Consider the following 20,175-nt stretch of genomic DNA (forward strand, 5'->3'; position numbering starts at 1 on the left):
GGATTTGGCATCTCTGCTTTCATGTATAATGATGTATATATAGTAATATCTCTGCTCTAGACCTAGACATGTTGATAGACTCGATAAATAATAGAATGGATCGGCCAAGCCTCACTTATTACAAGTCATAGCTTAGTGATAATCAAGTCCTTTGCTGAGGAATGAAGAGCTACACTGTAGTACAATGGATGCTTTCTTGTGGTTACAGGATCAAAGAATGTTTATAGTGCATATTGACCTGCGATATCCAATGAACCGTATGTCAAGCAGGACCTCGACGCTGGCCGAACACCAATGAGGATCCCTTTTGCCATCCTTCACAACTTAGAATTACGAACTGGAACAGTCACATATCACAATATCAATCCCACGAGCACAGTCATGTAGCAAGAATTGACTTTGTTGGATTGCCCAATCCTCGGACAACAATGGCACTCTATTCAAGCGCCAAACTTTTCCCTGACCTATGGCATGCGAATCCCGAGCACCCTAAAATGCAAAATCCATCCATGCGTTTCATCATCAAGTACACTTGTCGAGGTTCGTTTACTCGTCATCCTCGTCCTGCTCGTCGTTGACAACGTTGAAGAACTTGAGCTCGTAGACACCCTTGCTAGTGGAGACGACGCGGAGCCAGTCACGGAGCTGCATCTTCTTGAGGAACTTCTTGGTCCTGGAGGATTGATTGCAATTAGCATTTTGAATATTGGAGGGCCCATATTTCCGAGGTGGGTGGTTGTCTTACAGGTACTTGATGTAGCGGCCGGACAGGTCGTTGTGGGCAATGATCTCAATCTTGCCCTCGCCAGCCTGCTGGATCTTGATGTTGTCACCAAGGTTGCCAACGCGGCCGTCGACCTTGATCTTGTCCTGAAGGAACTTCTCGAAGGCGGCGGTGTCGAAGATCTTGTCGCTAGCGGGCTGCTGAGCGTTGACAATGAACTAGAGAATAGGTGAGTCGGCGAAACGTTTTGAGACGGGAAAGGGAGAGAGAGAGTATCTTACCTTCTTGGTGGTCTTGGCCTGCTTGCCCTTGGGGCCAGACTTCTTCTGCAAACACACATTGATCTTAGCCTACTGCTTCACGCCATGATCTCGCTTGGAAAAACAGAATTTCCCCCAGAGAGACTGGGCCAACAGCAAAGCGGTGATCATTTTATACGTACGGTGGTAACGGGAGCCATTGCTTCTGATTTGGGGGGTGGGAAGGGCGCAAAGAGATGGATATCCTGCGTCTGTTGTTGGAGGTTTGGAAGTCGGGGATTGGGCAAAAGTCTTGCTTGGGCGGTCGGAATCGAGAAGTGGTGAGAATGGGCCCGGCTCAAAAAAGATGCGAACTTTTTGGTGTATCTGCCCCACACCTAGGAAAATGCGCGATAGGGCTCAATAGGAAGAGGCCTGGTCTGTGCGTCCATAGCTTATTCAGCAGACATTTGATGGATGTTCTGGAGTGATTCCGATGAATTGCCGACGCGGAAGTTAGTGCTTTTCGGCTTACCGGCGTCTCGTCTGTGGCCTGGCTGGATTCTAGGCGGATGCTATTAAGGATCTGACAAACAACAGGTTCCACTAAAGAAGCTGCCGGGAAACCCTTCAATCTACCCGGCGCGCGCTGCTGCCGCTGCGCTGCCTCCATTGTCTGAGCGATCCAATGTCTGAGCGAAAGAAGCCATTAGAAGCCATTCCCGTCCTTGCCCTGCAACCGTTGTTACTAGTTTACCAGTATTACTATTATTATTCGCTCTTCAAATGGGCATTTTTGGCACCAAGTTGATAGGCCAGTGCGTCTGAAGCAGTTTGTAGATAATTGCACATGGCATGCGTGGAACCCTTTCTCCAAAGTGAGGGTCAACCATTCAATGATGATCTGGATAGCTACCTTATTAGTGTAGTCTCTTTACCTAGGCTCAGCTACGTGTCTTGCTCCCAGATTTGTCACCCTTTTTTTTCTGATAACGATTGACTAATATCAAAGACGATGTCGCTGGTGGTTGGCTTGATACGTACAATGCCAAGGGTTAAGTTACAAATATCAGGTCCTCTTTTACTGCAACGCGGAGAACCCACGAGATGCCTCGGTCCACCCTCAATAGTCAGGGGTTCGGGGAGGTGGGTGGTGGTGGTGGTGTATTTTTTTTTTTTCTCGATACGCCAGTCTAGGGAAAGATTGGAGACGTATACCACCGACGGCCAGTTCAATGACGCCTACCCCGTTCGCCCTAAACTACACCAAATACGATAACCGAGATCATGTCAATCCAGTGTGTATCCACGTCTTCAGAAGCCGGACTCATTCTCTAGCCCCGGGTTTTTTTAGTAACTTTGTATGATTATGGGAAATAAAGCAAGAGCAGCTCCAAAACAATACTAAATACTAGCTGTTCAACGGTGGTACGATGTACACATATACGCGGCCACCATTCGAGACAAATCTCCGGTTGGGCCTAGTAGGTACCTTACCTTATTACTCGGGTCTTTCAAAAGTAACATTGCCTCGAGAAGATCGCTCACGTCTCAAACCGCTTTACAGGGGTGGGCTTGTCTAGTATCTTTGTAGTCTAACTACACGTGTAGTATTGCCTCCCTGAGACTCGGGGTCCTTGTCGCTTTGCCTAGGTTCATGCAGCAGCGTGGCCAACATCCATCTCTCTGCATGCGCTCAAAGATTCATCTACCGTCGCATCCCTCTTTTGGTTGTCCAGAGACGGAACCTTGACAGCTTTTTTTTTTCTCAAGCTTCTTGTGTGTCTCTCTATTCAACTTGTCATTCAACCGCGGGTCTATTCTCGGTATATATATAAATATTATTGAAAGAAAAGGTTCGAACTGCTAGTGGTACTTCCTTTGCATTGTCACTATTACACAAAGAGCTGACCTTTTTTTCCCCACCAGAAAGCTTCAACAACAAGCTTCAAACGGACTTGCGCCGTCGCATAACAAACAGCACAATGGCGCACAAGACCACTCACAATATCAAGCTTGCGCCTTTCGAGGACACGCCTCTGGAGCAGATTCCACAGTTTGCTTCAACTCTGCGCAGTACCTTTAGATCGCAGAAGACCAAGGATGTCGAATACCGTCTGGTCCAGCTGCGCAAGCTCTACTGGGGTCTTACCGACTTGACTCCCAAGCTCCTCGAGGCTTTGAAGCAGGATCTCAACAAGCCCGAACATGATTCCCAAATATCAGAGGTCGGCTGGGCCATTCAAGACACCATGTTTGCCATCAAGAATCTCAAAAAGTGGGCTCAGGACGAAACAAACGTCGACGTCCCTTTCCACATGAAGATCATCAAGCCTAGAATTCACAAGGAGCCCCTGGGCGCTGTTTTGATTATCGGCACCTACAACTTCCCTGTCAACTTGACCGTCTGCCCCCTCATTGGTGCCATCGCTGCTGGCTGTCCCGCCGTTGTCAAGCCTTCCGAGGGTGCTCCGGCCACGGCTGTTGTCCTTCAGGAGCTCATTGAAACCTATTTGGATCCCGCCGCCTACAAGGTCGTCAATGGCGGCGTGCCCGAAACTACCGCTCTTCTCAACGAGAAGTGGGCCAAGATCTTCTACACTGGCGGTGTCAATGTAGCCAAGATCATCTCCAAAAAGGCGGCCGAGACCTTGACTCCCGTGGTTCTGGAGCTTGGCGGCAAGAACCCAGCTTTCATCTCCAAATACGCTGACCTCACTCTTGCTGCCCGCCGGTTGCTCTGGGGCAAGGTGCAGAACGCGGGACAAATCTGCATGTCAGCCAACTACATCCACATTGATCGCGAGGTCTTGGACGACTTCATCAGAGTCCTGACCGCCGTCCACAATGAATTCTTCCCCAACGGTGCTCAGGCCAGCCCTGACTTTGCCCGAATCATCAACCACCAGCATTTCGATCGTATCAAGGGCATGCTCGACAACACCAAGGGCAAGATTGTCTTGGGAGGCCAGACTGACAGAGAAGATCTCTTCATTGCGCCTACCATGGTCCTTGTTGACTCCATCAATGACTCCATGGTCCAAGAGGAATCGTTTGGTCCAATCTGGGCCATTCTGCCATACGACTCTGTAGATAGCGCCATCGATATTGTGAACGAGGTTGACCCTACACCATTGTCACTCCAGACATTTGGCAAGTTTGAAGAGAACAACAAGAGTATGTCCTTACATGATTCATCGGATTTTGGTCTCTGGACTGTCACACTAACGTGGATAATCTAGTTCTGAACAGCGTCACGTCTGGCGGAGCCTCATTCAACGACGCCTACATGCACGGTGCCGTTCCCACACTGCCGTTCGGCGGTGTAGGCACATCCGGCCAGGGTGCATACCGCGGCAAGAACTCGTTCGACACTTTTACTCACTTCCGTACCGTCACCGAGACCCCCGGCTGGGCAGACAAGCTCATGGCCGTGCGCTACCCGCCATATGTCCCCGCGGAGCTCGCGCAGTACCTCTGGCTGAACGGTTCCAAGCCCGACTTTGACCGCAACGGCAAGCAGATCACTGGCATCGGATACTACTTGTGGCTGGTCTTTGGACTCGGTGGCCCCTCGGCCAAAGGTGCGTTGTTCCGGTGGTTGCTGGTCTTGACGGGCGGCTACGTTTATGTGAAGAGGCTGAATCTGAGACGTTTGTTGCTAGGCTCTAACTGATTTGCTTTCCTAATCGCGTCTCGTCATTTTTTTTTTACTTTTTCGTCAGCACATTATATCCGAAAAAACGGCACTGCTTTTCAGCGTTCACGTCTTCCTTTGTTGGGGTTACCCCAAATGTACATCAATCAGAAGTCTCCATGCTTTAGCTTTCACTTGAGATGTGGGTAGTGCATATGGTTCAGTGTGATGGGTTTCAGCAAACACCCTCTCTACATACGAGAAGGTCTCTAGTGAGCTATAGTTGGAAGGAAGAATTCGAAATCTAATGACATACAAAAATGTTCATAAACCCTTCACTCAAGAAGCCAATGTGTAATGATTATGCTGATATCAAAATGGTTTTGATCTATCAAGTAGCATTCGTAGAGCGACGCCTTATATGTGGTAGCAGGGATGATACAGAACCGAGCCAGATGTGATGTTCGTCGTGAGAGCAGATAAAGGATTACCGACTGACAAAGACGCTTTAACACGCCCAAAAATGGGCATTAGCCGGATCCAATGACACACGTGTCTGATGAGGACAAAGAATGGAATGCTATCAGTGAAACAGACTCAATCGTTCAAAGATTCACGAAACTCATCAGAATCACACGTGTTCTTGATTATACATTTTGGATGATGACATGATGGCTAATAGCGAATTCAAGGCATCAAGACCATCTTCTGTACGACTGCTAGATTATCTCACATGTCCCATTGGCGAGCCTGGCTTGAGAGTATTTCGAAACTCAAGAAAGGGACAACTACAACAAAAACAACAACAACACGGCCTCGGTCAGAATGATCCGTATATAGTGCCAAAGGACCTAATCCAAGCACGACAGTGGAGAAACTTTACATATCCCGTGCTGCGCATTGCCCTCAAAGACCTGCTGGATTTCAGACCCCATGACCAGGAGCTCTACAGCCCAGCCGAGTCGTCTACCGGCAGCGCCAACGGTAACGCATTGGGCATTGCGCCATTCCTGAGCCGAATAGATTTCCCAGTTACTGCGCTCTTGAATCGGGTCAGCCGGGCTCTAAGGGCCACGGCGCGTCAATCGCAATGGTCTCAGGACCTGCATTTCGAGCTCGAGTACCTACCGTGGTATAATCCAGACCCGCGTCAGAATGTGTCGGCGCCCGACCGCGAGTGGCACTTTTATATGCGCCCAGGCCAACGCCACCTGGTCGTGGGCCTCATCACGGACGCTGCCGACGAATTCCCGCTGGCTAGCCTGGGCAGCGACGCTCATAATTACAGAGTCCAGCTTACGCTCCAGCGAGCCCGGGCAGCGTGTTGGGCCAAAGGTGCTGATTATGGCTTCGTGCTCACTCCCGAGGGCGCAGCGTTGCTGCGTTTTCGTGAGTCGGGGCGACTCGACAACGGCCCAAAGGTCTGTTTTGCGGTCATACCGTGGGCGCGCCGCGGTGAGGATGTGAATCGTGTGCCGCTCGCCATGGCCCTCTGGGCCGTATGCGCCCTGGCCGAGGCCGAGGATCGGCGAATGATGCGGGAAGGGGAGATGCCGATTCCGTACCCGCCCCCTCTGAACTTTTGGGTGCTGGATGAAGGAGCGGGAGCAAAAACATATCGACACGCCTGGCTGCCACAGAAAACGAAAGGATGTCCGCCAGGCGCCGTAGTACAAAGACGATACGCCGCTCGAGCTAGAGGGCCAGATGCAGGAATCACGCAAAAAGTTGAAATGCATGACCAGAAGAAAAAGAAACCGACCAGGAGGAAAAGAGGCAAAAGTGTTGCTGTAGATCGTGTATTCATTGTGGGCATCAACCCAGAACCTTGGTCTTGCCGGCTCAGACCAAGAAAAAGGCGCCCCAACTATCGCGTGTAGTCATGTCTAGACAAGGGTATAGTACATAGCTTTTTTGTAGCAGATATAGATGACACAGTATTATACATGATTAGTACATTAACACTGCCTCACGCTCCGGGTTTCCTTTTTTAAAATGTTTTGTTTTGCCTCCATGGGTGTTGTATATATCGTGATCAAGGCCGCGAGCCCCTGCCAAAGATGCCCCTGTTCTCGCCTGCCATGGCTTCCAGTACCTCCTCTGCTTTCGAAACCGTGCTTGAGGTGGCCAAGATGTTGCCGGGCCCGCTGAGAGAGTTCCAGTGGCCGTCGCCGTACTCGAACGCCCACGACCAGTCCCGGAAGTGGAAAATGATGACAAGATCCAGCTCGCCCTCCTCGTCCTCAAACAGGCGGTCCTGCCTCCGCCAGGTACGGATCTGATCGCCGACCCGTGAGAACAGCTCCAGGAGCTTGTCCGACTCGGGCTCGGGCTTGGGGTCCGCCAGGCCGCGGTAGACGTCGCTCAGCTCGAGGTTGACGCCGACGAAGCAGGCGCCGATGCGGCCATCATCATCCTGCTCGAGCAGGACCGTCGTGTCCTCCCGGGGCACCAGCTCGTGGCCACTGCGCGGGTTGTCGTACGGCAGGCCCGGCAGCTCGCCAAAATCGACAAAGCCTTCGAGCAGCCGGCCAGTGGCGCGGTTCAAATTCATGTGGCGAAGCAGGTCAAAGGTCAGACGGCCCAGTCGGCGGTGGTCGCCCTCGGCGCGCGCCTGTTCGAAACCCGTCACAAAGTCGTCTGAAAACGCCTTGAGCTCGTGGAGCGCCGACTTGAGATCGTCCTGCAACGCATCGCGCTGGCCGTATAGCCCTCGTAGACGCCAGCTGATGATGCCACCACCGAGAGCCAGGAGCGACAAGGCGCCATAGGCCATGTACTTGAGCCGTGTCTTGAGCGGCAGCTTGAAAACAACGGCGTGTGGGTCATAGTGAAACGCCCTGACCTGCTGCTGGGCTTGTTGGGGTGCTGTTGGCTTGCAGAGTCGCAAGTTGTGAATCGGGGTTGTGTATGCTGAGCGCGGTCTCACGAGCCGTGAGGCCGGTATCGACCGCAGGCCGATTCTTGACAGCATCCTCATGAGATCAATAAAGGTCTCATACACGTAAATGTCCTTTAGGTTGCCGAGATTTGGTGTTTTCTCTGTTATGAGGTTGCTTTTTAGCCAACAGTCGCGGGCGACAGGGGTTTGGTTGTATGGCCGAATTGCATAGTGGGGGTGTTCCACCGAGCGAAGCCAGCCATTAATTAAAGACTTCAGAATGTATTATTGCAATAACATCAATAGTCGCATAATATCAAGTGTCTTATTTCGCGGCAATCAAGGCTTTTGCTTTTATTTGCGCCTCTAATCAAACCTATATCAAACACCATCTGAGTCTTCCTGTTTCTGATTCTCTTTCTATCAAGGCGGCTATCTTGATTGTGCAGATTTTGACACAAGAAGGCATCTTGATACAGATTCTCGGCAAAGCTATTGAGGTAATGCAAACAGCACTGCCTACCTGGCCATAGATGGTGAGCAATGGATGCAGGTACCATCAACTTATACCTATGCTGATTATTCCTCTTATGGAAATTCGTGGGGTACTGTCTCTAAAGAAGATGCTCCTACCACCATCTGAACTCATCCAAAAGTGGACAGCCTCCTCGGTGAGGACGTTGAGTCGTTCTCGTTGACAAGACACACTATGTTATGCTTCACCTGCAGTGAAAGCAAGTATACTTTATCCCCTTCGTCTACCGCCTTCTTCACCGACCGACCAAAGCATCGGCCAGTCGCTTGCCGTTCTCACCACCCAGCCACAAGTTGTCGTTACTTCCGTCCGTTCTTGCCATCTCTACTGCTTCCTGGTAACCCTTGACGACCATTTCTTCGTCTACGCGGAGCCCATGTTCGACGAGTGCCGTTATGACACCCCTGACCCGGGCGATCTCGCGCATCGTGTCCAGTGATATGGGGTCATTCTGGCTCGAGTAGACATTAAGTCCCACATTCTCCTCGATTCTCGTGATTCCAGGTCCGCTTGTTTCAGCCGCTGCGCCCTCGCCTTCGATGTGTCTGGCGATCCAAATGTAGCCATTCACGCCGAGGATTACATCCATCTTCTCGTTGCCGCTGTCCGAGCCAGCCACCTCAATTGTGAAAGCGTGTCTCCTGGCTCTCACGACACCGCCGCCACCACCCGTTCCGCTGACTGCCATGAATACTCCGTTTCGTAATTTGCCGTATTTGAGACTTCGTGTGTGCAGCACCGCGCCACCATCATTGTATAATTGCTGCACCTCTGCTACTAACAACTCGCCCTCGCTGAAGAATGTCCGAATTTGCAGCTCATCGGTCTCGGTTCGACGTCTCTGAATACCACCCGGAAGGTTGATTGCGGAAAGAGGAAGCTGGGCCAGCACAGCCGATCCCACGTCCACCCTCCATCGGCGAGCTTGCACCTCGACAATACGGCCGACCACCAAGTCTCCAATCTCGGGTGTATAGCGGGCACGGAGCGGTCTCACAGAGAGCAGCTTGTTCGTTTTGGAGAGCGTTCCGGCGACCGAAGCAACGATTTGCGGCGGGTCGGGCAAGGTATAGGTTCCATGGCCTCTTTGCGAAAAGTCAGCCAGTCAGGGTTTTCTCATACGGAGAAGATTGTTCTCAGAAGAGTAATCCGTCGCGAGAACATGATGGTTCTACTTACCGCATCCATTGGGGATCCTCGGTTATAACCTCACCAGGCGTCAAGATCGCTTCTGTCCTTCGTACTCGCTTGGTGGGGCGGCTCATGGAAATGTCGCCGTCTAGATCAACACCGCCCTCAGAGTCCGACTCGCTGTCTGAATTGTGGTTATGTACCGCTGGCTCCCTTGCCAGGGAAGGCTGTAGAATCGTGATTGGCATGGTGACTGTTTGGTCTGTGGAAGTTCGCCAAGTCAGGGAAGTGGAATGGCAGATGTCGAGATCGCAACCCAAATTTTTTGGAGTTGACGTCTAGAGCTGCAACAGCTAGGAAAGCCGCAGTACCCGGTGCAGGGGTTGTGCTTCTTAGCGCCTTGGACCCCGCTAAAAATAAGGTGATCCTGCTGCCCCGCGCCAACGCGCAGTGACCGTTAGGCTGGGTTGTCAGTGGAGGCCGGCAGACAGTGCTGTTCAAGGCGAAATAGCATGTGACATGCATCGTCATCTCATCTCAACTTGATCTTTTTATACTACTCGTTGTTACCCCAACTCATCAATCGCAAAAGTATATTTCGCAACCAGAGAGAAGCTATCATGAGACGAGATCATTAAGAGCCATCTTCCCATCACGTACCAAAGGACTTTCTCGATACCCCACGTCATTATTGTCCAGGGAGGGAAACATGGATGAAGTCACCGACGATGCCTTCGTCAACCGTGACGACCCCATACCGACCATCCGTTTCGATGGGGCCTCTCCTAGTTCAGCCTCAGTGGCCGCCTCCTCGGTAGCTGGGGCGAGTCACGACTCTGACCACTCCGAGGCCGACTCACCCGTCCGGAGGAGGCGAGGAGGCATCAGGGACCGTCTCTCGGCATTCCGGGACAAGGCCTCCATCCAGGACAAGCTGGTCGAGAAACTCCTTTCCCAGGTTCTCCCCGATGGTGGTGAATTGCCTCCCGAGGATGGCTCCAAGGGCTTTCCCGGCGTGTCAACCGAGAAGCCAAACTTCAACCTCCCGACCATGTCGTACAACTTTCGCCGGTTCAACAGTCGCATAGGCGTCGTCTTTGTCTTCCAGGCCAAGGCCATCAGGTTGCTTTCATGGAAACATCCTACGCATACACTTTCGTTTCTAGCCATATATACTTTTGTCTGCCTGGACCCCTATCTCCTCCCACTCCTACCACTGGCCATTTTGCTCTTTGGCATCATGGTGCCCAGCTTCATTGCCCGCCATCCAGCCGCTCCCGTAACCCTTACCAACATCGAGGCCATGGGATACTCGGCACAGGGTCCCCCCTTGGCGCCAGCCAAAACGGTCAAGCCCGTCAAGGAACTGAGCCGCGACTTCTTCAAGAACATGCGCGACCTGCAAAATTGCATGGAGGACTTTAGCCAGCTCCATGATGGCATCGTGACGCTCATGGTGCCGCGCGTCAACTTTAGCGACGAGGCCCTGAGTAGCGCCCTCTTTGTCGCCGTATTTGCCGTCTGTCTATTCATGAGCATCGCGTCCAATATTCTCCCATGGCGGTTCATCTTTCTCGTCTTGGGCTGGGCCGTCACCGTCATGGGTCATCCGTACGTACAGATGCAGCTCGAGGGCGCGCAAAAGCAACACTTGGCGTCGAATCAGGAGATGGCTCAGGGCACCATCCAGCACTGGATCGATAATGATATTATCCTCGATAGCGCGCCCGAGACGCGAGAGGTTGAAATCTTTGAGTTGCAGAGACTATCCGACCCGAATGGTGAATGGGAGCCCTGGGTCTTTAGCGCCTCGCCATACGACCCCTTATCGGCCATCAGGATTACCGGTGACCGGCCAACAGGCACGCGCTTCTTTGAGGACGTGATGCCGCCTCAGGGATGGGAGTGGAGTGAGAAGAAATGGGCACTTGACCTATGGAGTCGAGAATGGGTGGAAGAGCGCATCATCACGGGCGTTGAAGTCGAGACCGAGGGCGAGAGATGGGTTTACGATATCTACTACGAGCTAGAGGACAAGATTGGCGTCACGGAAGATAGCAAGCTCACCAGCCCTAGCAAGGGCAAAGGGAAGACCAAGGCGCCTCCACCGAGGCCTAGCTGGGAAGAAGGCGATGACTATGAAGGCAGACGAGGTGAATGGAGGCGGAGGCGCTGGGTACGACTTGTCAAGCGAAAGAACTTGGGTACTGGCAAGGAAGGCACTTGATAGCTCTACAAGCCACCTAATGATAAATCAACATGCTTCCGTCTATTCAAGTGCGCAAATTGTAGTGTGAAGCGTTAAATTAGTTCCATTACTACTTTCATGGTGCTCTCTGGAAACAGCAGTAACAATCCGGTCAGTAACAGGTGCAACACGCCGTGATCTCTGTCCTTGGACGGATAGCCTCATGGATTAGCCTCTTCAGCCAAAGACCATCTGTACAACAAACACAAAGCATCAAAGACCTTAACACCAAACAAACTTATCGCTAATCACAATTTCTACAACACAAGAAACAAAATTGACAGCCTGGCATAGTCTCTCGCATGATTCTATGGCAAATCAGATCACATTTTGTAGACAGAATACCTGTGGCCTCTATATAATTAAAAATAGAGAAACCCCCATTCCATTCGTAACATCATGAGGTATAACGACCATTGAAGTGATAAAATTGAGAAAAGGGTATCCAGATGCTAAACCTACATGGCAGAATATAGCCATGCTCCTTGAAACGAAGAGTTTCCATAGTCCTCGTCATATTGATCAATCATAAAGGTGGGACGAAATTAGGCAGTGGCTGGCGAGACGACCATCTTGTCCAGGATCTTGTGAATTCCCTTATTCTTGCCCATGCCGTTATCGAGTTCGTCGGCAGTCTTCCTCGCTCTCTGAATGAGAACGTCGAGAACTTGTAGTGTGTATTCAAAACTACCGGTACCCTCCATGTATTTGACCGCATAACGCTTGACGCCCTCGTCCGTCGTCTTCTGCTTGAGAATGTTCAAGAGCTGAAGGTTCGCGGGATCGGATCGAATGGAGTGTATAACGGGGAACGAGAATTTTCCCTCGGTCAGGTCCTCGCATAGGCCCTTGTTATTACTGTACTCCACAGACGACAAATTCATATAGTCGTCGCGGATTTGATATATGAGGCCCATGAGGTTTACAAGCTCGACACAGTCTACCAGCGATTTTGACTCAGCCTGCATGAGCTTTACACCCAACCTGAAGAGCCCGCCAGTCTTGTTACCGACCATTTCGAGATAGTCCTCCTCGGTCGGGCAGGTCAGGGTATCGCGCCAGAAAAGATCCATACCCTGTCCCCTGTGCAGGTTGATGAGCTCGTCCATGTATATTGTGACGACCTTGGGGTTCTTGAGCTTTTGCAGCTCCTGGAGAGCAGCAAAGTAGATGTAGTTGGCCGAATTAATGGTCTGTGCCGTGCCAAAGATCATGTGCGCTACAGGCAGGCCGCGACGGAGGGTAGAATTGTCCTCCACGTCGTCGACAAGTAGAGACGCATTATGTAACATGCCCACAACCTTGTTGATGACTTCAATGCTTTCCTCGGGAACCTCCAGCCAGCTGTTGAAGGAAGCAATGAGCAGTGTTCTAAAGTCCTTTCCGGGTTGGCTCGTTACGTAGTCGTAGGGTCCCCATATAATCTGTTCCTTCTGGTCCGTCCACGTCTTTCTTGCAGTAAAGTTGAAGTCTTCAGTCGCGTACTTGGAGGGGTCCGGAGGAGGCGCCGAGGGAGACATGACTACGGCAGTGAGAGGTTGTGTCCGGATAGCAGCGGCCGAGGTAGTGGAAGAGGTGTGACGATGATGTTTTCCTTGGCTCAGCCAGTTGGACTCTGGCAGAGGACGCAGCGCAGACTTGGAGGGAGGATGAGGCACAGCGTATCCGGTCGAGAAGGTTCGAGGAGGTATGGCGTTCGGCGACGGGTAGGGAAAAGGAGGTTCGCTGGGTTTGGTGGAGAGCATGGTTGATGATGGTCTCTGCTAAAGCTCCGCTGGCAACAGCGTTTAGACTTTCGCCAGCCAGCTAGGCAGCCGTTGGATTTATGCTTTGTCGTCGGTTGTCCTTGTGGCAGTGAATGAGCCTGGGAGCTTGGAGGGAGCTTTGCGATGCGCCCGCTACTTGGACAGGGTTCAAGGGAGTCAGGGTGGGCTGGTGCTACGAAGGATGCCTCGGGACCGTCTGTGGCGGGCTATAGTGGGGATTCGTGTCGTCACCTCGTAAAAACTCCCAATGGCAAAATTGATGATAAGTCTCTCGGCGTTATGATTTGTTATTAAGTAGGCGCTCCAGCCGTCATTCGGTGGTGCAAGCAAGTTGTTTGTTCTATGCAATGTCAACTCGGCGCAGAAGAAGTGCTGTAAGTCGGCGGCACAGTTCAAATTCCTCCCGTTGCGAAAGCTGGAGTGGAGGACGGATGGCGGGGTAGCTAGACGGTTGTGCCTGGGTAGGAAAAGCCGATCACTCCCCCCAAGACTTGGATCTTCAGAGGTGGGTTAGAGAAAGAGTTGATCCCGACAATGGAAAGGCTGAAGGCTTCCGGCAGACGACGACCATGATATTTATGCTCTGTGACCTATATTACACGTGCAAAGAATTCCGAACCCAGCTAGTGGACATTTATCAACACCGCAGGCCGAAAACCCCTGGTTTCCCCTGGTTTGACAGCGAGCTTCTGCTGGTGTTAATCACGTCTCAGCCTATTCGGACTATAGAAGCTCGCAATGCAGGACGTCATAGCAGTCCCCAAATAGCTCAGAAACCACCTGTCCAGCAGAGCCAAGCAGCACTAGCCCCAGTAGCCTCTTCCATTTACATGTTAGCATGGCCATTATTGCAGGCCGTAGATCCGAATGGCTTCAAAACTCGGCCATGTCGCCATCATCATTGCAGCTCAGTTGCGAGAATTACGAGCTAAAAGTTACTTACATTTCCCAGAATCCCGTTCTTTTACAGTTGCACTTTGGTCAAAGCAATCCACTAATGCATCACGATTCAGCTGACTATAACAGAGTGCGAAGAGGGTGAATCAGAAATATAAGTGCCTGGAACTCGAGCAACGCCTTGTTCCCCATTCAAGAATCATTTGACCTATAGGTTTGAGACTTGACCATAATTGATCATACTAACCAGCTCTTTCACGAAAACAAAGTTTACGCAGGGCTCTGGGTGATGATATTCCGCTAAGGTTGATTGGTGCACCGCCTAAGCGCATGTATGTATCGTATGCACGGTATGTAGATAGTTGTTCAAGACCGTCAGTACGGAGCTGCTATGTAGCTGATCCACCATTATTAGATAAACCAAAACAGTTTCCCACCAGAGCATCATGTCTTGAGTTCAAAACGAGGAAGAGAACAGGCATTGCAGAATTAGACAATATCGTATTCTCGCCAGCACAGCCGAGATATGAAGAGCTGCATAATGTACCTCGAGCAGGCAGTCGTGCTCTATTCCTAATCCCCCACCTTTGGCTGTATGTACAACGCCTACTTCGTGCCATACATAATGTAGTGGTGTGGATGATATGCACTGCGTAAGCTGCACTGTAGTATTGACCCATAAGCTGGAGAATGAAAAGGGCTTTAATCAGCATCTGCGACGAAAGGAGAAATGGGAAAAACCAGCACAGATCGTAAGATGAAGAAATACCCAACGGTGCCCAAAACCAAACGGCGTCTTGGACTTTAACGAAAAGGCACTCATTTAAATGACGGCACTCTCGGGCTCGCCCGCAATGGCAACCTGGGAAAGGAAAAGCCGAATCACGACATGGATATCCGCCCTATGCAGTGGAATTTAGCTTCCTTCTAGCCATGAGATCCTGGGCCCAGGGCCCCTGGGAACGCGGCATTCGGTTATCGCCCATTCGCTGGGAGCCCAACGGCGCCACCAAGATCTCAATTTTTAGGCCCAAGTCCCATAAAACGGTCCCATTCAGTCCCATTGTAGTCGGCTGTTGGTTGCCCTGTCAACAGCCACCACTGCCCTGTTCCTGGGCATCATGGGGACAAAAACGGCTCTATTGGGCAGTTCGCCTTGCATTTTCAGCTGGTCCCTTTTTTCATCTCATGTGTCTTTTGCAAAGTCACTGGTGTCACCGTCTCAACATTCTTTTTCTTCCTCTTCAATTCCATTCTCGACACCTGTTCAGTCATTTTTCAATTCCACGGTGCAAACCGGCCATCTTTTTGTTACGCACTTCCCGATCTGGCAACTAGGGACCTGGACGCCCATCATCGCCAATCTCTCTTGGGTGGACACCCACTGTTTTGGCGCTAGAACGAATCATTATAGTACCCGTCAAACTCCAAACAACGACGAATTGCGCCGCCAATCTGGACATCACCGCCCAACGCAGCCATGGAGAACCTACTGTCGGTCGCATTTGATCACCTCTCCTCCTACGACGGAGCCAAGATCCGCAAAGGCCTGCGCCAAGTCGAGGGTCTGCTTGCAACCATATGTTTATCCAAGCGCGACAAGGACGAGAACGGGCGCGCCGATGAGCAGGATGGGCACTCGAGACCGCCACAACCCAAGAACCTGGCCGAGATCTCCGATGATCCGGCTTTTGAGCAGTTCTTCAAGCTGCAGGAAGGATTCGAGTGGAATGTCGCCTTGCGCCTGGTCAACACGCTGGACAGACTGTTGGCAAAGGGAAACGATGGCCAGAATGACTTGCTCATCCTCAGCGCCTTGGATCTTATTCAAGGTGTCTTGCTCTTGCACCCGCCCAGCAAGATCCTGTTCTCTCGAGAGATTTACATGAATGTGCGTTCCTACTTTTTCTTTCCCAGAAGTGGTGGTCCCGACTAACACGATCCTTTCTGCTTATAGATGCTTCTCGACCTCCTCGAGCCCGACTTCCCACCAGCCGTCATGGGCGCAACGCTGCTGACACTCGTGGTGTCACTGATCGATACTCCGCAGAACACACGCACCTTTGAGCGGCTCGACGGTCTCTTGACCATTTCGTCGCTGTTTAGACAGCGCTCGACCTCGCGCGACGTCAAGAAAAAGTGCATCGAGTTCCTCTACTTTTACCTCATGCCCGAGGTGCCCTCGATCCCTTCGGCGCAGGCCCGCGACTCGGTCCCAGCCCTGCTCCAGCGGAGCTCGAGCAAGCTGGCCGGTGCCTTTGCTTCCTCCGACGGCTCACGCCAACGGCGCGACAGCGACGCCTCGCAGCATACCAGGACTCAGGAGGAGAAGCAGCAGCTGCTGGCGCGGCATCTCAATAGCGTCGACGACCTCGTCCGGGATCTGCAGGGCAACATGCTCTTTGGTGGCGTCGTATAAACGACTCTTTCACATCAACGCGAGCAATACCGAGGCCTGCTGGAAGTCTACATGTGGCACCCTATTCGGACAATGATTTTTACAATTCTGGATTCTTTTTCCCTCTTTATCATTTCCCCAGCATTTGCATCATACGGCGTAGGGACATACCACAATTGCGGAACCCGGGATCAGAGGTTGGCGCGCGATCCGGCTTCCCATGTTTTTTCCTTCTTTTCCTTTCTGAATTTGGCATAGAGAGCGGTTGAGCAAAGTTTCCGGGAGGAGTTTGGGGCGTCACGCGAATTCCGATCTTTCTATTAATGCATGTATCAGTAGCAAGACTAGGCGTAGGTAATATGCAAACTGCTTTCCCATCATTTTTTGCCCTGTCCATATTACAATAATCATCATATCGACAATATCCCATCTCAGTGCGACATTAGAGAGTCATGAAATACCATTAATCAACCCAAATAATCATTCCTCAACGTCCCTGGGGGCGAAATGAAGTCACTCGGACTGCCAAGGGGATGACTATGCGCCGAAGCAAACTCCTCGGGGGACATTGGGCTCGGACTTGGAAACGCGTCGAGCTCGTAAATCTCATTGTTTTCCGTCGCTTGAGGGTTATTATCATGATCAGACCTCAGGCTCGCGCTCCGGCCGAAGCCGGGCAGCGTCTCATCCTTATCCTTGATTATCTCAGGCGACGAGCCAATCTCGACGGGTCTGCTGATATCCCCAGGCTCTTGGGGATATTCGGGCACGCCGCGGTCGCGGTGGGTCTCTCCCCCGTAATGGACCGGCGCGCCTTCTTCTTCCGTAAAGGGGCCTGGCACCGCCGTGGGACCGAGGTATTCGTACACCATGCCATGGCGGTGCACGCGGTTGCGCACCGGGACACTGGCCTCGGACATGGTGCCCCCGGCGGCAGTGGCGCCGTCCAGACCGGGCGTAACGCCGCCGCCGCCCGTGCGCGTCCGGGCGCCATCCGTCGGGGCCCGGCGCCGCCTGCGGATACAGAACCAGGTCACGGCGCCAATCACCAGGGCCGCGCCAATGGCCACGCCGGCACCGATGCCCGCCCGCGCGCTCTGGGACAGACCCGTGTCCACGGTCGTGGTGTTGGATCCCGCAGGGCCGTCGGCTTGGCCGCTGCATACCGGGGTCCCACTCGAATTGGCGCACGTTTGGCCCTTGAGACAACATCCGCCGTCGGTGCATTCAGTAGCGCTGGGAGTACCGCTGCAGCCGCGGGTGGGCACGTCTGTTGCGATGGTCGAGACCGTTCCGAGGCAGCGGGCGCTTGAGCCGCAGACTTGATTGTTATTGCAGCAGCCGTGGCCCATGGACTCTGGGCACTGATATTCTGATATCGCACAAGGTCTCTGGGTGCAGCCTACAGAGGTGAAGGTTGTCACCCTCTTAGTCACGGTCTCAGTTAGAGTCGCCGCCCCAGTGTCTGTGCCTGACTGCGTGATACTGGCTGTAATACTGGCTGTACTCGTGATTGTCGCATTTACCCGATACAAGGTACCCGTGCAAGTAGGATCGCAGTTCTTCCCGAATCCACAGCATCCGACTTCCCAGTCTGCCTTGTAGTAGCAGTACAGGTCGCTGGGGCAGCAGCTATCGGGAGCGCCTATATCCTCGCACCTGTGCCCTCCATCTGGGCACACGCCTAGGTCCTGGCGCTTTGCAAAGGGCACAGGCGCAACGGCACCCTCAAATAAGCGTGGGCTAAAACCGTTGTTCAATGCTGCTGGTGCTTCCATCGCAGCCATTTCCACGGCTTCATTCTCCTCGGCAAGAGCCAGGAGGATTTGCGAAAACAACAAGAGAAGCAAACGCATCTTCTCAGAGCGACCAAGATTCATCTCTTTCTTACTTTGTCGGCAAAAATGTGTCTCGCAAGACACTCAGCCTTACGAGGGATTCAAAGAGAGAGAAACATTAGAACAGCTACTACGCAATTGTGTCGGGCAGGAAGAATGTTGCTATCGCAAGGCTGCTCCAAGGAAGAAAAGCAAATTTGATCGCTGCTGACGGCAGGCGTTATTACCGATGCGATTGCTGTGCGCAGGCACACACACTCACACACGATAGGTAAAAAGAGAGGTGCGGCCCAGCTGCCGACCTGAAAGGAAAGGCGAGCGGGCATTGGGACGGAGAGGGCGAGCCTGCCTTTGGTGGCATCTCGGGTCTGGTCAGCAGCAGTCTTGGCTTTCTGTCGGTCCGGATGTACGACTCTGCCCAATCATGGAGGGGGCACTTTTTATTGTATGCAGCTGCAAGGGTCGATGGTAGTTACACGAGTTTTCTTGGGGTCATGATCTGCCTACGCCGCAGCAGCCGAGGGATATTGTTGCGGGAGGCTGGGACGTAAGCAGCCTCTGATCAGGCGACGAGAAAATGCGCACGCATCTGGCGGAATAAATCGCTGGCAGGCGTGAATGCCCAGAGAACACATGGTTGAAGTTTCAAAATAGGAAATAACTCAAGTGCCCACCGTCTTGGTGAGACATTTAGATAATAATGGAAATGCGGTGTAACGGGCCATGTGGTAAGCTCAGTCGCGCTATATCAGTAAACACTGCCTGTTCACTTGGTAGGATCATGACCGCTCACGAAAATGAAGAAGGCAAGGCACAGCATATGTATCAATTCTGTACCTCACTCCATGTCTCTAATGGACAACAAGACTGCCAGGACCATTGCCAGTCCCGGCATCTGATTCTCTTGGTATGCTCAGAATGATACAGATTGGTGCTTCCTGCAGTCTGACGGTGCATTCTCGCTGTGTGAAATGGTCGCACAAGGAGGCGATGCCGAGACAGGTCTGCTTCTCCTTGAGAAGTGAGTGAGCTAGCTAGGCTCGCCTCTGCCGCGGCATCCACTGAGTCGAGCATAAACATCAAGTATGTGCTCATGATGGAATGGGAGACGCAGCCGCAAAAGCCGTCTCCTCGTCCCACCACTTCTGGAACAAAATCAGTCGTTCCGTCCTTTCCTTGGCCAGTTGACGGCCGACGTCCGTCTTCATCATGCCTTGAAGACGGACGAGCTTCTCGTCAAAGTGCTTGACGGTGTCGTCCATGGCTCGCTCAGTTCTGGCACCTCCAAAGGTGAAGCATCTGCCAATGCCCACGCCGCCAATGGCGTCCAGGCGGTCAGCGTCCTGAACGACGGCCAGCTCGGGATATTGCTTGATCAAGTTCTGCACCTTGGCTGGATCCTTGACCTCGCTGGAGTAGCTGACACCGAGGCAAATGGCTTGTACTTTTTGTGCAAGCTGCTCGTCGGCACCATAGGACAAGAGCAGCTCTTGGACCAGAGTCGAGGCATCCTCACCAGGTTTCAAGTACTTCTTGTCGCCCACATCGTGCAGGAGAGCACTGAGGACGATGGTCTGGAAATCGAGTGCCTCTCGGTTGGGGGATTGGGCATAGATGTGACGCGCCAGTCCAGAGACTCTCTGGATGTGGTTGAAATCATGTGAGCCGTCATACTTGGCCATGTACTGCTTGACGTACTCGGACACCGAGGTGACAAGCTTCTGATCTAGAGTCGGGTAGGTCATGGTATCTGCTCCTCCTTCCAATGATAATCTCCAAGTGGAAAAACTACAACAGCCGTTAGCATGCAAGATAGCCGCTGAAGATTATGATGTGGGCATGCGGGCTTGAGGGGCAAGACAATAGTAGCGTCCATAATGG

At 52.3% G+C, this 20,175-nt stretch overlaps 10 protein-coding genes across 10 annotated transcripts; 4 read left to right on the plus strand and 6 right to left on the minus strand.

Moving 5' to 3' along the window:
- Positions 1–546: 546 nt before the first annotated feature.
- Positions 547–1,184, minus strand: PFICI_06385 (60S ribosomal protein L22; the record flags this gene model as incomplete). The annotated part of the gene is made up of 4 exons (XM_007834966.1): positions 547–673; positions 746–942; positions 1,006–1,050; positions 1,167–1,184. The coding sequence occupies 4 exons, from the start codon at positions 1,182–1,184 to the stop codon at positions 547–549; spliced, it is 387 nt and encodes a 128-aa protein (XP_007833157.1).
- A 1,764-nt stretch (positions 1,185–2,948) lies between these two features.
- On the plus strand, positions 2,949–4,639 carry PFICI_06386 (uncharacterized protein; the record flags this gene model as incomplete). The annotated part of the gene is made up of 2 exons (XM_007834967.1): positions 2,949–4,140; positions 4,206–4,639. 2 exons carry the CDS (start codon positions 2,949–2,951, stop codon positions 4,637–4,639), a joined length of 1,626 nt encoding a protein of 541 aa, XP_007833158.1.
- Positions 4,640–5,271: 632 nt separating this feature from the next.
- Positions 5,272–6,480, plus strand: PFICI_06387 (uncharacterized protein; the record flags this gene model as incomplete). Its single annotated transcript, XM_007834968.1, has 1 exon — positions 5,272–6,480. The coding sequence occupies one exon, from the start codon at positions 5,272–5,274 to the stop codon at positions 6,478–6,480; it is 1,209 nt and encodes a 402-aa protein (XP_007833159.1).
- Positions 6,481–6,635: 155 nt separating this feature from the next.
- PFICI_06388 (uncharacterized protein) lies at positions 6,636–7,580 on the minus strand (the record flags this gene model as incomplete). The annotated part of the gene is made up of 1 exon (XM_007834969.1): positions 6,636–7,580. The coding sequence occupies one exon, from the start codon at positions 7,578–7,580 to the stop codon at positions 6,636–6,638; it is 945 nt and encodes a 314-aa protein (XP_007833160.1).
- A 671-nt stretch (positions 7,581–8,251) lies between these two features.
- PFICI_06389 (uncharacterized protein) lies at positions 8,252–9,395 on the minus strand (the record flags this gene model as incomplete). Its single annotated transcript, XM_007834970.1, has 3 exons — positions 8,252–8,738; positions 8,799–9,101; positions 9,196–9,395. 3 exons carry the CDS (start codon positions 9,393–9,395, stop codon positions 8,252–8,254), a joined length of 990 nt encoding a protein of 329 aa, XP_007833161.1.
- A 461-nt stretch (positions 9,396–9,856) lies between these two features.
- Positions 9,857–11,374, plus strand: PFICI_06390 (uncharacterized protein; the record flags this gene model as incomplete). The annotated part of the gene is made up of 1 exon (XM_007834971.1): positions 9,857–11,374. The coding sequence occupies one exon, from the start codon at positions 9,857–9,859 to the stop codon at positions 11,372–11,374; it is 1,518 nt and encodes a 505-aa protein (XP_007833162.1).
- A 566-nt stretch (positions 11,375–11,940) lies between these two features.
- Positions 11,941–13,140, minus strand: PFICI_06391 (Geranylgeranyl pyrophosphate synthase; the record flags this gene model as incomplete). The annotated part of the gene is made up of 1 exon (XM_007834972.1): positions 11,941–13,140. The coding sequence occupies one exon, from the start codon at positions 13,138–13,140 to the stop codon at positions 11,941–11,943; it is 1,200 nt and encodes a 399-aa protein (XP_007833163.1).
- A 2,398-nt stretch (positions 13,141–15,538) lies between these two features.
- On the plus strand, positions 15,539–16,477 carry PFICI_06392 (uncharacterized protein; the record flags this gene model as incomplete). Its single annotated transcript, XM_007834973.1, has 2 exons — positions 15,539–15,949; positions 16,016–16,477. 2 exons carry the CDS (start codon positions 15,539–15,541, stop codon positions 16,475–16,477), a joined length of 873 nt encoding a protein of 290 aa, XP_007833164.1.
- A 446-nt stretch (positions 16,478–16,923) lies between these two features.
- Positions 16,924–18,312, minus strand: PFICI_06393 (uncharacterized protein; the record flags this gene model as incomplete). Its single annotated transcript, XM_007834974.1, has 1 exon — positions 16,924–18,312. The coding sequence occupies one exon, from the start codon at positions 18,310–18,312 to the stop codon at positions 16,924–16,926; it is 1,389 nt and encodes a 462-aa protein (XP_007833165.1).
- Positions 18,313–19,385: 1,073 nt separating this feature from the next.
- PFICI_06394 (uncharacterized protein) lies at positions 19,386–20,039 on the minus strand (the record flags this gene model as incomplete). The annotated part of the gene is made up of 1 exon (XM_007834975.1): positions 19,386–20,039. One exon carries the CDS (start codon positions 20,037–20,039, stop codon positions 19,386–19,388), a length of 654 nt encoding a protein of 217 aa, XP_007833166.1.
- Positions 20,040–20,175: the final 136 nt, after the last annotated feature.

This window comes from Pestalotiopsis fici (genome assembly GCF_000516985.1).
Source record: "Pestalotiopsis fici W106-1 unplaced genomic scaffold PFICI_Scf_4, whole genome shotgun sequence".
Taxonomy (NCBI): domain Eukaryota; kingdom Fungi; phylum Ascomycota; class Sordariomycetes; order Amphisphaeriales; family Sporocadaceae; genus Pestalotiopsis; species Pestalotiopsis fici.